Genomic DNA, 16,639 nt, shown 5'->3' with positions numbered 1-16,639 from the left:
AAATATTGTCTTGTGCATTGGTATGTGTATTCTGGTGTACAAAAAATTATATTGCGGAAGTCGTAGAACAAGACTTAGTGTCACATGATCTGGTCAAAATGGACGACGGCCCTGATATTCCTGGCAACCCCCCTCAAACGTCAAGAACCCTGTCCTGGGGGGTCGTACGGGAACCTGATGCAAATGTCAATATTGATCCTTCTGACACATCACCCCTGCTTAGGAACCAAAGCGGCGGCAGCGATGAAAAAGCCACGGTTTGTATGAAAATCCACTTTTTATGACGAAGACCTTTCACATTTTTCACTTAGTTCATGTGACTGTCATTGACTGTCATCTTCAGATCTTGTGACACTCTGGCGACAGGCAGCGTGAGTTAGCCAAAATGGCCTGTCCCCTCGCACTGTTACTGGTATATTTGGCCTACTGCCTAAGTCTTGTAAGTGAGAGCCCCAAACAAGAATTCTAGGTGTAGGCCTGATAATCATGATCCTACATGCTCATTCATAGCAATATCTGAACTCCCGTAGGTCAGGGGGTTCTCATGACATTAGGTAAAAACTGCTCGAAAATTAAAACTGTCTTGATTAGAAGATTTTCCGTGTGTTTGTATTGTAGCAAATTGTTGGAACCGGCATTGGTAAGGCCTAAGGGCAACCTGCAGATCCCCCTCCCCCAACACAGGTAATCGCATCTCCAATGAAGTACTGATCGTCAAAAATACTTTTACAGCGGATTGGCTTATTGCGTGTACAGTGGAACCTCCATTAGCGGACACCTCTCTATTAAGGACACTAGTTTTGGTCCCAAATTGGTTATTTCCATTCAATTTGACCTCTTTAATCAGGACACCTCTCTATTAAGGACAGCAATTGTCAGTCCCGAGGGTGTCCTTAGAGAGGTTGTACTGTACATGCACTATTGTAATCTTGCAGGTTTCAACAAAGGCTTGGGGAACATACAAATTGTTTGACAATCTTGCATGTCTTTGTTATTTCCTTCCAATTTTCTTTCCACTTTCTTATCACATATAAACTATAAAAACCACTTATGTCACTCACTTAGGTGATCAGGTATATGGTGCAGGTCTTGAATGAAGTTTATTTAAGTTATCTTAATGTCATGTCCTCTGCACATTTGCCCTACTTGCCCTTCGACTCGTTTTGAACTCGTGCCACTTTAGATTGTTGCCATTCTTCCGCAATCATATTGTTTTTTGTGGCTTTTAATTAGAACGAGTCAGGCAATGCACTTTATCAATATCATGTCTTCATGTGGACACCAATTTTTTTGTTTGATACTTTTAAAAAGTCACTTTTGCACAGGGTCATTGACTTTTATAATTTTGGAATTAATAAGTTTTGCTTGGGGAATGAAAAATATTGTGAATGTCACCTACTCAAGGGATGAGATGGTACCTGAGTGCAACTAAGTCAAATATGTATAATTCTACGTAGTATTTACTCTATTGTTGCTGATATAAGACCGGTGGATTACTTATTATGAAATGGAAATAAAGGCCATGCCGGGAGATGACGTCTTGACCATCAGAAAACTTGGTGTCGCAAATCCATTGCCTATCCAAATACAACAAGCCCAATGTCACCCAAAGCCCATGTGCACAATATCTAGCTTGAAATGAATATCTAGAACTGGTCTTATATCAATGAATCTAGAGTATTTACAGGCCAATATAGTAAGGGTAGCCGCCACACAAAAACAAAAAGGCTTAAATTTTCCTCTGTACGTGTACGTAAGCTTACACGATCACGGCCAACAGTATTTCTTCTTTGAAAGAGCTTTGTTGTGTCGAGTTTCTGGTAATTGTCAAATCAGATAACACATAATCCATCTCATGAAATTGATGACTCAACCTATTCAATGTAAATTCTATCTGACGACGTATAAGTAAACAACAGGCTTTTCTGATTTTGTGCACCAGCCACTTGTAGGCAGAGGCACATGGAATGCTCGATAAATCTAGGTCATTCCCCAGGGTTGACACTGCATCAGTAACAGTGTAGTCGATTTGTTAAAGGTCTTTTGTATACACTTAGCTGAGATTTGAACAAAATTTAAAATAAATTGGGTTTGCTGGAAGTGATGACATAGCATTTTCAATAACTTAACTTGCTAGGCCTGAAATGTCCTTGTGTGCGCTTGATTGTGGCTGCCCTTGATTTCCAGAAAGGTTTCAGGACAGGCTAGATGATAATGTGTGCGATGGTAATGTGCTTTGAGACAGTATGTCAGTAGATATTACAGTGAAAGCGCTATTTAAGAACACACTATTATTATCATTATTATTTAAGTTCATTATTTGCTTGAACAGCTGTCAGCTTTCTGTCTAGGCCTACAATATGTAGGCCTATTATTTGAATTGCTTACAATATCGACATGTACTCATCTGTAGAGGAGCATATTGTGGTGCATAGGCCTGTGTGTGCAGTCGTTTACTTATATTTTGGATAAAACCTGATCATGATTTGGATAATACTGTGAAAAGTTTTGGAATATTTGAACGTGAAATTGAGTAGAATTTTGCTCAATGTAACTTTGAGTGTCCAAAGGAGTTGGTTTGTGGGTTGAGGTCTGGCCATATGGTGTTTCTGCTGGTCATCTTGTGACGCCATGTGTATGTACAGTAAGGTGAGTCATCTTTTCGAGGGGGGGTCATCTGGAAGTTACGAGTTTAATAAGATGTGCAATTTATTAAACTTTTACTTGATGGGCTACTCAGTACTTGGGAGAAGATTTGGGGTTGTACGTAGTCTCTAAGTCTAATGCCATTCAATGTCGCTTTATTGAAAAAATCTATCTGCATAACCACCAGATTTCATGGGTACAGTGACCTCACAGCAAAACGGGGCAGAACAACCTGCCGAGCTCCGAGCAACGTCCTCCAGGTTTTGCTGTGACGGGTCACATTTGTCAATTTGATTTCTGTCTGTCGATACCACCATTAGTTTGACATGATATCATTTCTCCTTTAGGGTATGACTGGCCGGCTAGCATGTGCCATCCTTGCCTGTGTCGTGGGAACATCCTTCCAGTATGGTTATCACATCGGAGTCGTCAATCCACCAGAGAGTGTAAGTTTGATTACAGTAGAACCTCCCTTAGACACCTCTCTAATAAGGACACCCTATCTATTAAGTACACTAGTTTTGGTCCCAAAGTGGTTGTTACCATTCAATTTAACCTCTCTAATCAGGACACCTCTCTAATCAGGACAGTACTTTTCAGTCCCGAGGGTGTCCTTAATAGAGAGGTTCTACTGTATATATTTTACCACGTTCTCTTCTGCTTGAAGGAATGGACCATTTTGACAAAAACAAACCAGGGCCCAAATAAAACGAATGTGCACACTCAGAGCATGTCAGATGCCCTTAAAGCTAACTTTTGAACATTGCCAAAAGCATTTTGTTCTGGGTTAAACGCATAACTGGTCAGCATCCAAATAAACTTTGTCAAAACCATCCCTTCGCATGCCCAGAGAAAACACCAAGACTCAATTACGCCAGATACACACCGATCACACACCGATCTCGATGGCCTAGTGGTTAAGGCGCCCGCCTCGTGAACGGAAGGTCGAAGGTTCGAGGCCCGCTGGTAACCTCTTTCCGATGCGGCTGGTTGGTTAGCCACCAGCTAGTTAAACATAGGGTACAAACTGCCTTCTCGCCAGGCGCCTGGCATTAGAGATAGGAGTTTGGAAGTGAAGAGTGTCTCATAAGCCAAAAAGCTGGCTGGCCCTTTCATTAGGGGTGACACTATAATAAACAAACTTTACTTTTTTTTACACACCATTTAAAGTTATGTCAACTGAATTGAGGGGGAGTTCAAAATTTGTCTCCTTGAAGTGCATTGAAAACCAAAAACTCAGTGTTCCAGCCAGTGCACATTCCCAGAGTAGATTGACAACGTTTCTAGAGATTCCATCCTGAATCTCTTTATCCCTTGGCCCTGGCCTTTTGCATCCCTGATTTTATGTTTTTCAGGTTCTTGAATCATTCATTAACCAAACACAGTTTGCCCGTGACGGGAAGGGTTTCTCCGCAGACTCTATCACATGGCTGTGGTCGGCCATCGTGTCGATATTCTGCTTGGGTGGCATGATCGGAGGCGTGGTCTTTGGATACTTCGCCGACCGCCTCGGAAGGTAGGGTGGCCTATTTGTAAAAAAATTCAAGCTTGATATACTAAATATTATACATGAAACCCCTGATAAAAGTTGTTCAAAATATCAAAAGTTAAAAATGGTTGTTAAAGGCAGACTATAGGTAGCAGCTGGATGAGACTTTCAGTTACATAAAGTCGCCACTAGGGGACTCCCCCAACTCACTGTGACGGTTCATCAAAAGTCTTCATGCCTGAACAGTCTATGGAAGACCGATGATATAAATTCCTGTGACCACGGGGAATATTGCTGGATCGAACCAAACATGGCCCAGTCCCCAAACTGTGCATACTAGTCAACCAAAGACCCCCTATGTGACCTCCTGGCTCCTGCCTATACTCTCCCATTAACACCATATTTTCCATGCCCTTTCAGAAAGGGTACCATGCTCCTCAATAACGTGGTGTTGGTTGCTGCTGTCCTATTGATGTCCTTGAGCAAGGTCGCTGGGTCGTACGAGATGTTGATCGCTGGAAGGTTTATCGTCGGAGTGTCTTGCGGTACGGCATGTTTATTGATTTTGTAGAACCTCACTATTAAGGACACTCTTGGGACAGACAGATACTGCCCTTTATTGAGAGGTGTCCTCATAACAGAGGTCAACTTATATGGAAAGGACGAATTTGGGATGAAATGCATTGTCCTCAATAGAGAGATTGTTCTTAATAGAGAGGTGTCGGCTAGAGGAGGTTCTACTGTATTTCTTATTCTTGTTCTACTCTGGTATCAAGCTGTTTAATAGTAAGGTAAAGTGGTGCAAAGATTCATCTGAGCTCTTGCCTTAATGAGGGTAACATAAGGAGAGGTGGTACACTTATGGCCCGAGTAAAATTGTAACCTCTGTGTGTGCAATAATGTGCACTGTCAGCTATTTTCTACAGGGCAATACTTGTACTGCCGCTATAATTGTACAGCATTACCTTATAAATGGCTGTGCATTGACAAATCTGTTGGATGACAAAGCTATGATCATTTTTATGAAATAGGAAAAAATGATAAATCATCAAAAAATCTTTTTTAGTTGAGTAAAAAGCCTCATATTCAACAAATAATTTTTCAATAATTTATAACTTTATTTGAAATATTTATATATACCTTGATTTGACGGAATCCCATTTCTTTGTGTCTTTCAGGTATTAACACAGGTATCGCCCCTCTTTACCTCTCAGAGATCGCACCGGTCGAGCTCCGCGGTGCAGCCGGTACCATCAATCAATTTGCCATTGTGACGGCCATCATGATAGCGCAGATTCTTGGTTTGACCCAGATCTTGGGAACGGCGGACAGGTGGCCATATCTGATCGGTATGTCAACAGAAATTTACGTCTTTCGCTGTGGTGTAGCGGCTTGGACTCTCGACCAGCGGTCAAGAGGTCCCGGGTTCGATCCCCACTGTCGGCGTGAGACTGTAGGCTGGTCTCTCTGTCTCACTTGCCTCCCTGCACCCAGGTACATAGATGGGTACCGGTCAGAAATGCACAGATTAAAGCGCTGGTTGAGCAGCTCATCTGAGGTCTACTGAAAGGTTTCAGGACAGAACGGGGTTAAACTGAAAGTCAGATGATAACCTATATCGTAGTTGATATCAGACTATAAACCCGAAACTTTAACTTTAACTTTTACTGTACTATGCATGCAGTACATGCTCAATCAAATGCTTCTATACAACTATAAGGATGTACGCTGTCTATGTAGTAGGTAGCGTACGAACACAACCTGCTTATATCAATTAATATGACCTCCACTAGAAATGCCATAAGGTATAACAATGAATTAATTTCAAGTTCGTATGATATTAATTTCAAGTTCGCATAATATTAATATTAAAAAGTCAATATCTAAAACTAAATGGAATATGGAATATGTAGGCTTCCTGACCCCCGTGTTCATACACAAGAATCCACTTTGGACAATAACGGCATAACCTCCCTATTAAGGACACCTCTACATTACAGACACCAATGCCCAGTCCCATGGGGGTCCGCAATTGAGAGGTTGTACTGTAGTTTGTTTTCCCTGCACTAGGTGGTAGACGCGTATCTGGCAAAGGGCCTATTGACCTGCGGTAATCTGTACCGCCAAATTATCCTCATCGATAGTCCATAATATAAGTTGTTAGTTACACCTGGAGAAACAAGGTAGCAGCACTGCACTCGATTCAAGAAGACCTCCCTGATATTGGTAGCTATTACAATGAAACCTTTCCCAATCCAAGTTGGGACCCAGCCACCCAGGTCTATACTGGGGGTGGGCCAGGGGTGCGGTACACTTCACAACCCCTGGTAGGGAAAGAGTTGAAGGGAAAAGGGTTGAAAATGACCCCCTCCAAGGAACACCAGCCAGGGATCAGTGATATCAACATCAAGTATGGATTAAAGATGTTAGCCCCCCAGAATTCTGCTCAGGGTGAACTTTCAGCTGAAATTCTGACCTTGAAATATGAAATTTAAGCCAAGCTCTTTCTGATTGTGCATCAGAAATTGTGAAGGAGGGAGTCACTACTCCACCTGCTGGGGGGAGGGGGGTCGAAAATGGGTATATGTGTATGAGAATTTGCCAACGAAAGGGTAAACGAGATGATTATCGCACAACTTTCTGATAGGTTTCAGTCTCATCCCTGCCGCAATCCAACTCGTGACATTACCATTCTGCCCAGAGACTCCCCGCTACCTCATAATCACCAAAGACGACACGGTCAAGGCTAAAGAAGCCTTGGTATCTCTACGAGGTTCATTGAACGTACACGAGGACGTCGCAGAAATACAAGCAGAGTTTGAAAGTTCCAAAAATGACACAAAGGTGAGATTTTTACTGCTTGATATTCTTTTCCTTGATCCTCTACGGTAGGTTTGTTGCGTTCTACTGTGGTTGGGCACCGATGAGGAAGCTGACCTTCCCATACATCCTGATAGATGGCGCAGCGAGACGGATACTGTTTCAGGGCCCATACGGATTTCGTAATGATAGCGCAAACAATACCCTTGCCAGCAATGTAAACATAAAAATGTTCATGCTGCATGCTGCATGGCCGCAAGACCGATGATGACGTCACTACGTCAAATGACGTTGCACGACATCATGCAGGATGCTTTAATGCCGACGTCATTCCCGATATATCGTCGTATTTCTCATGTCAGTCCTGACAGTAGACACATTCAAGGCAATATGTACTAGTCAGCCACAAATGGTCTTCACTGTGTTGTTTTCATATAATGCATGGAGAGATAACTGCCCAAATATCATAACTCTTTTGAGGAGAACTATTTTAGCCAGTTAACCCTGCCACTTTCACAATTATCATCTGGACTGATGCAATGAAGGACATCAAAGGGATAGTGGAGGTATCACTCCGCCATTTTCATGTGTCCTGGTGTGATCTATTCACCATCAGCTACCTCAAGTGGCCAACCATCATCAGTGTTGTCTTCTGGTGGTGTGTTCTACCTGTCAAAACAGATAATGGAGGGATCTCTCATCCATTTTCAGGTGACGTGCTGTGATCTATTTACCATTAGCTATCTGAAGTGGCCGACTATCATCAGTGTTGTCCTACAGTTCTCACAACAGTTCTCAGGCATTAACGCAGTAAGTTGTTTATTTTTTATGCAGGCCTATGCTACAGCATCTAAATGTCGTAATGGTGGTCTAAGGAAAGGAAAACATAGGCCTATTAGGCTGCTTATCTACAGGCTGTTTCATTGTGAACCTATCACTTTGATTTATAGTATTAATAGGAGCAAGTGGCTTTTTACTTTACATGAGTGCACACCAAGTTCGGACTTATTGCCAACCCTCTATTAAGACGCAACATCATTTCTATTGTCGTCACATTAGCGCGGTAATCGAGTGCTAACATAACGACGTCTTCGTGTTGATCCACAGCTCCAGGCAGTGGACCACCATGCATCAACCCACACAAAATGATCTCTGCATGGAGGCCTCATTTGGGTCCAATCCCGGAATCAGAATTGCGTGGGAATTCAGTCAGTTTTAGAATTTTTCCATTTCATGCGTTATTCAATGATGGGAACTGCTACTGTAGAATGGACGGTGACTCCAGTTGGCAGCTGACAGCTTGGTAATAACGACCTTAATAATCCCATTGATCCTTTAACCAATCTCTACCATTTTTTTATCGTCAGGTTATATTTTATTCCACGGCACTCTTTGAGTCAGCTGGGTTGACGTTGGAGAACGCCATCTACGGGACTATCGGAGTCGCAGGTGTCAATGTAGTCATGACGTTTATCTCCGTCATCCTGATGGACCGCGCCGGTCGACGGACACTCCATCTTTATGGTCTCGCTGGAATGTGGGTTTTCAGCGTTCTCATCACAGTCTCGTTTTTATGGAAGGTAAGGCTGGAACAGATACTGTAAACCCAGAAATATTCATGCGACTTTTATTTTTGTGTTTTCACAATAACGTATAATCGCAAAAATTTCGCGATGGTTTTCGCGTTTATCGATAAACAGAAAAATAGACGGTTGCAAGAAAGAAAGTCTAATTGAAAATACTGTTTGAGGGTGGTCAATATGCTGAATATAGGTACGCAAAAAGTTGAAATTTAACAAAATTGTGAAATAAAATGGCCGTGAATAGTTCCTGGTTTACAATATAGGTCAGATTTTCCATTTATCCTAACCAAAAAATTGATTTTGGATATTTGACGAATAGTTTTACCACTTTCCTAGAAAAAAACTCCCTGTCATAATTGTGATTGAAATAATTGATTAAAAACTGAGCACAATTTGAGCTATAGAACCGCCTAAGATTTGACATGATAAAATACATTTAAGATTTGATATGATAAAAATGAGACTAAGATCTGATAAGATAAAAAACCCAGAATCCTTCCCGACAGTGAAATGCATAAACTTTCGCTTCTTATAAATTTTGATGGTTTCTTTCTTCTCCAGGAGCAATGGCCGCCATTCACCTACATCGCGATAATTTTTACCATCGGATTTATGATGATGTTTGCAATAGGACCAGGTGGGTCAGGTCAGAAATTCTCAGACATGGTTAACATGCAATCGTTGCAATATCGCAGTCTGGGACAAGGTTTGCTGTTGAGGTTGGTTGGTTCACAGGACTGCGATATATTTTGCCCTAACAACTCGGACCTGTACATCTACGCATATCAATTAACCTGATCACAGTGGCGTAGTGATACATCAAAATACATGTAGATCTTTCAAAGAGTGTAATATAATTGTCATTTCGATAATAATTATGGTAAATGTATCTCAAGAATTGTATGTAGTGTGTCATGAAAACGAGATATTTGCGAGTTTTATGCATCGAAAAGTGCTCAAAATGGCCTTTTTAACCATTTGCAATCAAGCGAGTGCAAGAGAAGTTTTTGTGAAATAGCATTCCGCGAAGATGACGTCACTGCAGCTGCTGCCCTCTATTTCCCCATCGCTAAATTACAGTCAATGTCGGACAAATATGCGGTTTCGTAATGGATTCAGGCTTTCTAACTAGGGCAGTTAGATTCAATCTGGCACATGTCCGAGTGTTGGAAATACTACATAATTGTTCTGAATATTTCTCTCTCTGACTCTATGGTATCATTCATGCTAAAAACAATGCAGGGTCAAAGATAATTGACTTTGAAATAAGCTCAAATCCGTAGAAATAAGTGTCGATGTCCGCCTGTCACGTGACTAAAACGTCATCAATATCTTATGCAAATGATCTTGTGAGCTATAAATAGTAACTTCGCGGGATGCTATTGGGGAACAGTGGAACCTCCCTTAGCAGACACCTCTGTAACATTGCCTAAGCAATTCACCCTCCAATAAGGTCACTGGTTTGGTCTAGAAGCAGCTATTTCTCTTAAGTTTGATTTCTGTAATCATCAAACCTCTCTGTCAAGGGCAGCGTTTGTCTGTCCTAAGGGTGTCCTTTATAGAGAGGTTAAACTGTACATGTATTATAACCGCTTCTTTTTTCTCCTAGGGTCCATACCATGGCTCATGGTGGCAGAGCTGTTCCCACAGGGGCCGCGGGGCACAGCAATGAGTCTCGCTGTCATGTGTAACTGGTTCGGAGCATTTGTGATAGGTTTGGGGTTCCGATGGATGCAGGTAGGTGTACCGTAGATTTGGGACTTTTCGCAAATGCCGAAACTCACTATTAGCTCACCTTGATGTGCCATTCTCCATGACAGAGGTTACGATTTTTTCAAGTTTTTTTTTTCAAGGTTTTAACCTCTCCTGTAACAAGAATCCTTCGTACTTGAAATCCTATTCCTACGTCCCAGTTGCTACTTTAAAAAAAAATTCAAATGATGTTTGCAGTAGGCTCTCTGTAGGGGGGTGGGGGGGGGGGGGGGGGGGGTAGAACACCTCCCAAAAGGGCCCAAATATGCATGAAAAACTCATTTGTTGGTGACATCTGGGGAGCAGTTATTGTGGTAGAATGCCCCTTTTCGTCCCAAAAGGGCCCGAATATGTCTGTGGGCAGTTACCCCCTGCGGTTGGGATGTTGTGCCCCATCTTCGTCATCTAACAGTGAAATTAACATTGTCTTTTTCTCACCATTACAGAAAGGTCTCGGCAATTACACGTTCATACCGTTCTCCGTATTGCTGGCCGTTTTCTGGATCTTCACGTATTGTAAAGTCCCCGAGACGAAAAATAAGACAATTCAAGAGATATCGCTGACATTCCGTAACAATATGAGAGAACCAACAGGATATAAAACGTTTCAAAATCATGATGATTGAGTGATAGTTGTAACATGTACGATCAAACCATTTCTCGTATGGGTACGGGAACATTTCGGGAAAAATCTCAAGGCGTTGTGACAATGAAGAAAAATCTGTCAGAATACTTCATACAAATTATGCCCAACTACATTTGATTGGGAACATTGATTAGGAAAAAGTAACGGTGTCCTTGCATGGATGATTGATGGGTTCATGCATGCATCTGTTATGATTATTCTAAAACATCTAGGTCACAATGAACCGCAGTGTACAGTGTAAATGCACTATGCACCTACGGCGCCTCATTATGAATTCAGCGGTTATGGTCAGGCAACTATGTTTTACACTTGGATCCAATCAAAGATTCTATGATGGCCTGTGGACCATCTGTTGATGGGTATTCCATCATAGGCCCACTGACTCATTTAAGTGACAGTGTTCCGTCATAGGCCCACTGACTCATTTAAGTGACAGTGTTCCGTCATAGGCCCACTGACTCATTTAAGTAACAGTGTTCCGTCATAGGCCCACTGACTCATTTGAGTAACAGTGTTCCGTCATAGGCCCACTGACTCATTTGAGTAACAGTGTTCCGTCATAGGCCCACTGACTCATTTGAGTAACAGTGTTCCGTCATAGGCCCACTGACTCATTTAAGTAACAGTGTTCCGTCATAGGCCCACTGACTCATTTAAGTAACAGTGTTCCGTCATAGGCCCACTGACTCATTTAAGTAACAGTGTTCCGTCATAGGCCCACTGACTCATTTATGTAACAGTGTTCCGTCATAGGCCCACTGACTCATTTAAGTAACAGTGTTCCGTCATAGGCCCACTGACTCATTTAAGTAACAGTGTTCCGTCATAGGCCCACTGACTCATTTGAGTAACAGTGTTCTGTCATAGGCCCACTGACTCATTTGAGTAACAGTCTTCAAATTTTGGAAAATATGTATAGTTCACCAATTCTAATATAAATTCTTTGAAGGCCCGTCAAAATTACAGTGGATTCCATCCACAGATTAATGATAGCCCATGGCAGACGAACCTGTGGCTTCCATCCATGTATCTATGATGGGAATTCTCCATCATCTCTATAATGGAACATTGGCATTGATCAATGCATGGACACTTTAACCTGTGTTAAATACATGTATATAAAATAATAATCTCTATTACTTTTTATATATTAGTATTAAGAACAAGTGAATACATTTATAGATTACGGCTCTGTTTTGATTTTTTCATTTTTTGATGTGCAATCTGTCTCCTGGCAGGACAATGTCACAACCAAGGAACACGGGTAGAGACATTTTTGTTTCAATCAGTCAACTTCCTTTAAAACCTAATTCATGAGGGGGAAACAGTCTTCTTGGGGTGCTGAGATTGCCCCAGAATGATGGGATTCTGGGTTCCAAAACTAAGAAATTACAATCAAGCATAATCAATTTTGTGGAAGGTACCTTGTGACTGCCCGCAAACACAGGATTCGAGATTGGACAGAAATCGCTATTGGAAACCAGAAGCGGCCTATTTGATAACAAGACATAGGGCCAGGTACCGCATTCCCTGATTCACGGTACAGAGCATAATGCACAGAGTTAACCTGGTACTCCTTTACATATAAACTCCACTGGTCCTTTAAGAGCTACAGCCAACCTCGCCCCAGTGATGCTGGGCCGAAATCACACCTGGAGGCGAGGTTGTGATGCTTAACATCCAAGATGGTGGTTGCTTGCATGGAATATGTTAGAATGCAGTGAAAAAAGCCTGTTGACGGTCTCCCCGAGTTTTCTTTGAGCCTAATCTACGGTGCTAGTTACTGTCCCTTTTCTGGCGAGTTCATTGCACTAAGGTAGGTGAAATTTCAATCTATATTTCTGCACGAAAACGGCGATTGAAAACTGACATTTCATTTTGTGATTGAATAATTGTTGCGATCCTCCCCCAATCAACATGATGAAGCCATGCATGAATGCACATCATGACATGATATGTACGGAGATACATTGTTCTGTTGCCATGGTAATGAGCATTTGTGTTAATTGCCTTGTCATTTGATGTCAATAACAGGTTGAGCAGGGACTGAGTTAGGCCTATGCCATTGGGAGGGCAAGCGGGTGTTCCTATCCAAGAGACGAATCCTCCTCTCACTGAGAGTAAGACACCTGAAATTGTTGCATCCGACTGGGCAATTCACTTTACTGCAAATTGTCCTCTGAGCTGGAGATGTGGGCTGTCCAAGGCAACTCTTGCCCTGGACAACCAGCAAATCATCCATATGCATGCAGGCAGGTTGACATGTTGTCATTGTTGAAGTTGTCTCTCCATTGAATTATACATGGGCTAAATGAATAAGACCGAGACCTTAGAATAAGAGAATGAGACTGAAGACAATAATGAAGACAGAGTAGAAACATGATCAAAGTTTTCTAGAATTATTATTATATTTGACCTAAATTCCATGACCAGATATGCCAGAACTCATATCATATTATTGACACATATTTTTTAAGTGTCAAATGACTCAGACCTGATCACCAGATATGTTTGCAATACATGTACAATTGAAGAGTTCCACACAAATAAATCATACAAATGAAATAAAAACACTCTGATAGTCCAGTTTATAATGCTTACGACACTCACTTATAACATGGACTATCTTTATGTACAATCCCCAATTAGGACACATTGCATTGGATGGATGCTAGAAATCTAAAAGCTGGCCAGTATTTATTTAGTAACTTTTTTGACATCGTCAATCATTGCTTCGTTCGGTCTAAAGATGGCGGGGTTTTTCTCAGATGATGACAAGATCTGTATTTTAGAACAGGAGATAGATACCGAGGCTGAGGATGCTGGTCTTTTGGACTCTGAGGTAAGCGCTGGCATTCCTAATAGCTTGGTATCAGCATTGCTTCCTGTTCTGCTTTGAAAAGTCTTTTTGTGACAGCTTTTCTTTGGGTGACTAAGGACAGGTCATTCCTCATATGTCATGTATGTGACCCGTCATAGCAAAACCAGGCGCATGTCGCTCTGAGCTTGGCAGGTTGAGACGGACTGTTTGTTCATTTCTATGTTGTCCGCCTTTTGTGAAATATGTGACCCGTTCCAGCAAAACCAGTCGCATGTCGCTCTGAGCTTGGCAGGTTGAGACGGACCGTTTGTTCATTTCACTATTGTCTGCCTTTTGTGAAATCTGACGACATCAATTTCTTCTATTAGTATTATCTCCAGGTGTCATCTAGGCTCATCTTATGTGCGACATGCGACTGGTTTTGCTAGAACGGGTCACATATGAGCACATCAATTTCTTCTATTATCTCCTGGTGTCATTCAGGCTCATCTTCTGTGCGACATGCGCTGGTTTTGCTGAGGCAGGCCACATATTGCCATGCGAAAAACTGACTTGAAGAACCTTATTACGAGATGAACTCGACGATATTCGTTGAATGAAGGACTCCAAAAGCACAGTTCAATTGTCTTAAATTATTAAAAATGGATGAGTCAGCTAACAGGTTGGAAGGCTTGCCTGAATCTCGGCAAGCTGGAATATCAAGGAGTCTGACATGTCATTGTCATGTCTGTTGGACACATTGTCATGCATGCCATTGCCAGAGTGATTGTCATGCATGTCAAATGCTACAGATACCTTTCATGTTGATGAACTTATGGCTTTGTTGAGACAGACAGTCGGGTTAAAAGAAAATATACCGGCTCAGCAACTCTAGTCAAGGTTTGACTTTAGCAGTGATCCTGTCATGCCTGTTAGCAGAGATCACTTCATTTCCAGGTGGGCAACTTCTTTGAATAGAGAGATTGCCCTACCACTATAGATCGATGCACTTGATTGGGAACAACGTTTCAAGTGCATCGATCTATAGTGGTAGGGCAATCTCTCTATTCAAAGAAGTTGCCCACCTGGAAATGAAGTGATCTCTGCTAACAGGCATGACAGGATCACTGCTAAAGTCAAACCGTGACTAGAGTTGCTGAGCCGGTATATTTTCTTTTAACCCGACTGTCTGTCTCAACAAAGCCATATGATCATCAACATGAAAGATATCTGTAGCATTTGGATCTATAGTACCAGAAAACAGATACAACCGTTTTCAAGAAAATGCATCAGAGGACCTCTAGTTCAGAAGAACAACTAGCTCCACTCAGCAAGTTGTGTTTGGCCAAAAGCCTTATCGATAATTGAAGCAATCATTGCATGCACGTACAAACCAACTTTCGCCTGCCCATAACTTTTATCATTATCCACTGCAAGCTGTGTAACAATAGCGTTGTGCATTGGTTATACTACATGTAGTTCTATCCCTATTGCCATGGCAACGTCAACAAATCCCTTGGGTGTATCAAAATGGTTGGGTGATCGCGTAATGTTACCTGGTCGCTTGGAATTGTTAATCATTGTAAGATTAGAAGGAGATTTTCGTGATGTTTATCTTACAACGTAATTGATGGCATTGTCATGCGTTAGAGATGTTGTCCGCCATTTGTCAGCTGGGCACTTGCCGATATCTCACCTGGGCATCGATTCAAGGTGACGGTTTAGTTTATTTTTTTGTCAGGCATAAGATGCAGGTATTGAATTCTTTAAAAAAATTATCAAAATGTTGGTTATTGGTTCTTCATCATCATGACACTACTGCTCAATGACATGTACTTTTAAAGGCCTACACCCTTCGTTAAAAATTTTGAATTTGTAATTGAATTTGAATACTCTCAATTGCGTAAATACATACTGAATATAATTTTCAGCAATGCCATTTGGTAGACAGATATAGTAGGATCAAAATATGAAATAAACAGGCCAACCCCAAAAAAATTGCAAGAAAACGTTTTATGGTGTTATTCTGTAGATATTAGTCCAGAGAACAACATATCAAAAGTTGGCAGAAATTGAGCCTCCGCAAAGGGTCTAAATATGACGTCAAAAAAAGATGGCTGCCATCGCTAAAAAGTCCCATAAATCTTGCTCATATCCTATTAATATTGCTATTTTAACCAGTTAATGTGTGAAACATTACTCTTATAACCATTATCTTAGTCAATTCATTATTCTGTAATGTTCCATATAGCGCAATGACGTCATAACATGACGTCCTGACGTCACCAATGACGTCATGTTGGAAACTCATATTTATCATTTTATCATGTTTTTGTGGCAGTTCAAGATATGTACTATACTAGAATTCAATTTTGTAGACAACCCCAGTCAAACCCCCAGTAAAACAGAGGGTACTTGAAAAACTGATTGCCCTTGGTGCGACAGCCCATAGTGCTGCCATTTACAACAAACATTCTCTTCTCCAGATTAGACAGAATAAGACAACAGCTTTCAATGTGATTCAGAGTTTTCAAAATTTTACCTAATCACAGTGTGTCATTGTGATTCAGAAAAGAACAAAATGTTTATAGACTAAGATACACCTTACAGGTAAGATAAAACAATTTTTGGTTACTGGGAAGGCGGTACAGCGCGCACTCCGTGGACATCTGCTTGTTGACCAGTGTCTAACAAACCAGATCATCTCGAAGATCATCGAACGTGAACAACGATTTGAAGGCATCATAGAGGAACTTGAGCAGTTGTACTGTCAAGCAGAGAGAGGAGTTATAGATGTCGCCAGAGTGATTGCATCTGATGGCATGGATGAGTTTGTTAGTTCAATGACATCAATAAAAGCTGAATTGTCGGACAATTCCAAAACGAGCAAACTTTGGTTGAGC

At 41.4% G+C, this 16,639-nt stretch overlaps 2 protein-coding genes across 7 annotated transcripts in view; both read left to right on the top strand.

Moving 5' to 3' along the window:
• Positions 1-12: 12 nt before the first annotated feature.
• Positions 13-12,116, top strand: LOC135497334 (glucose transporter type 1-like). 2 transcript variants are annotated; one of them, XM_064787151.1, is made up of 11 exons: positions 13-257; positions 2,994-3,092; positions 4,002-4,162; positions 4,556-4,680; positions 5,314-5,484; positions 6,783-6,979; positions 7,667-7,765; positions 8,323-8,535; positions 9,100-9,175; positions 10,148-10,275; positions 10,737-12,116. In XM_064787151.1, the coding sequence occupies exons 1-11, from the start codon at positions 99-101 to the stop codon at positions 10,914-10,916; spliced, it is 1,608 nt and encodes a 535-aa protein (XP_064643221.1). In that variant the 5' UTR covers positions 13-98; the 3' UTR covers positions 10,917-12,116. The 2 variants fall into 2 exon arrangements, with proteins under 2 accessions (XP_064643221.1, XP_064643222.1); XM_064787152.1 differs by lacking the exon at positions 13-257 and adding an exon at positions 1,308-2,649.
• A 503-nt stretch (positions 12,117-12,619) lies between these two features.
• The window catches only part of LOC135497152 (endothelin-converting enzyme homolog), a 90,934-nt gene continuing 86,914 nt past the window's right edge, over positions 12,620-16,639 (top strand). For 4 of the 5 annotated variants that reach the window (XM_064786896.1, XM_064786894.1, XM_064786893.1 and 1 more), the window contains exon 1: positions 12,620-12,752. Coding sequence is in view for 1 of the 5 variants with exons in the window: in XM_064786890.1 (XP_064642960.1) it covers positions 13,686-13,778 (93 nt within the window). In the remaining 4 variants the exon portion in view is untranslated. Of the gene's footprint in view, positions 12,753-13,574; positions 13,779-16,639 lie in introns of those variants that run through there. The other variant, XM_064786890.1, reaches the window with a different exon arrangement.

The sequence above is a fragment of the Lineus longissimus genome, chromosome 12, assembly GCF_910592395.1.
Source record: "Lineus longissimus chromosome 12, tnLinLong1.2, whole genome shotgun sequence".
Lineage (NCBI taxonomy): Eukaryota > Metazoa > Nemertea > Pilidiophora > Heteronemertea > Lineidae > Lineus > Lineus longissimus.
This window is presented reverse-complemented; position numbering and strand designations above follow the sequence as displayed.

What these genes read in the sequence shown, in the direction of transcription:
- LOC135497334 (XM_064787151.1), top strand. Translation starts at nt 99, where the DNA reads ATGGACGACGGCCCTGATATTCCTGGCAACCCCCCTCAAACGTCAAGA. An exon ending in CAGGTGGCCATATCTGATCG is followed by an intron (nt 5,485 to 6,782) that starts GTATGTCAACAG and finishes ACTTTCTGATAG; the next exon opens with GTTTCAGTCTCATCCCTGCC. An exon ending in GATGTTTGCAATAGGACCAG is followed by an intron (nt 9,176 to 10,147) that starts GTGGGTCAGGTC and finishes TTTTTCTCCTAG; the next exon opens with GGTCCATACCATGGCTCATG.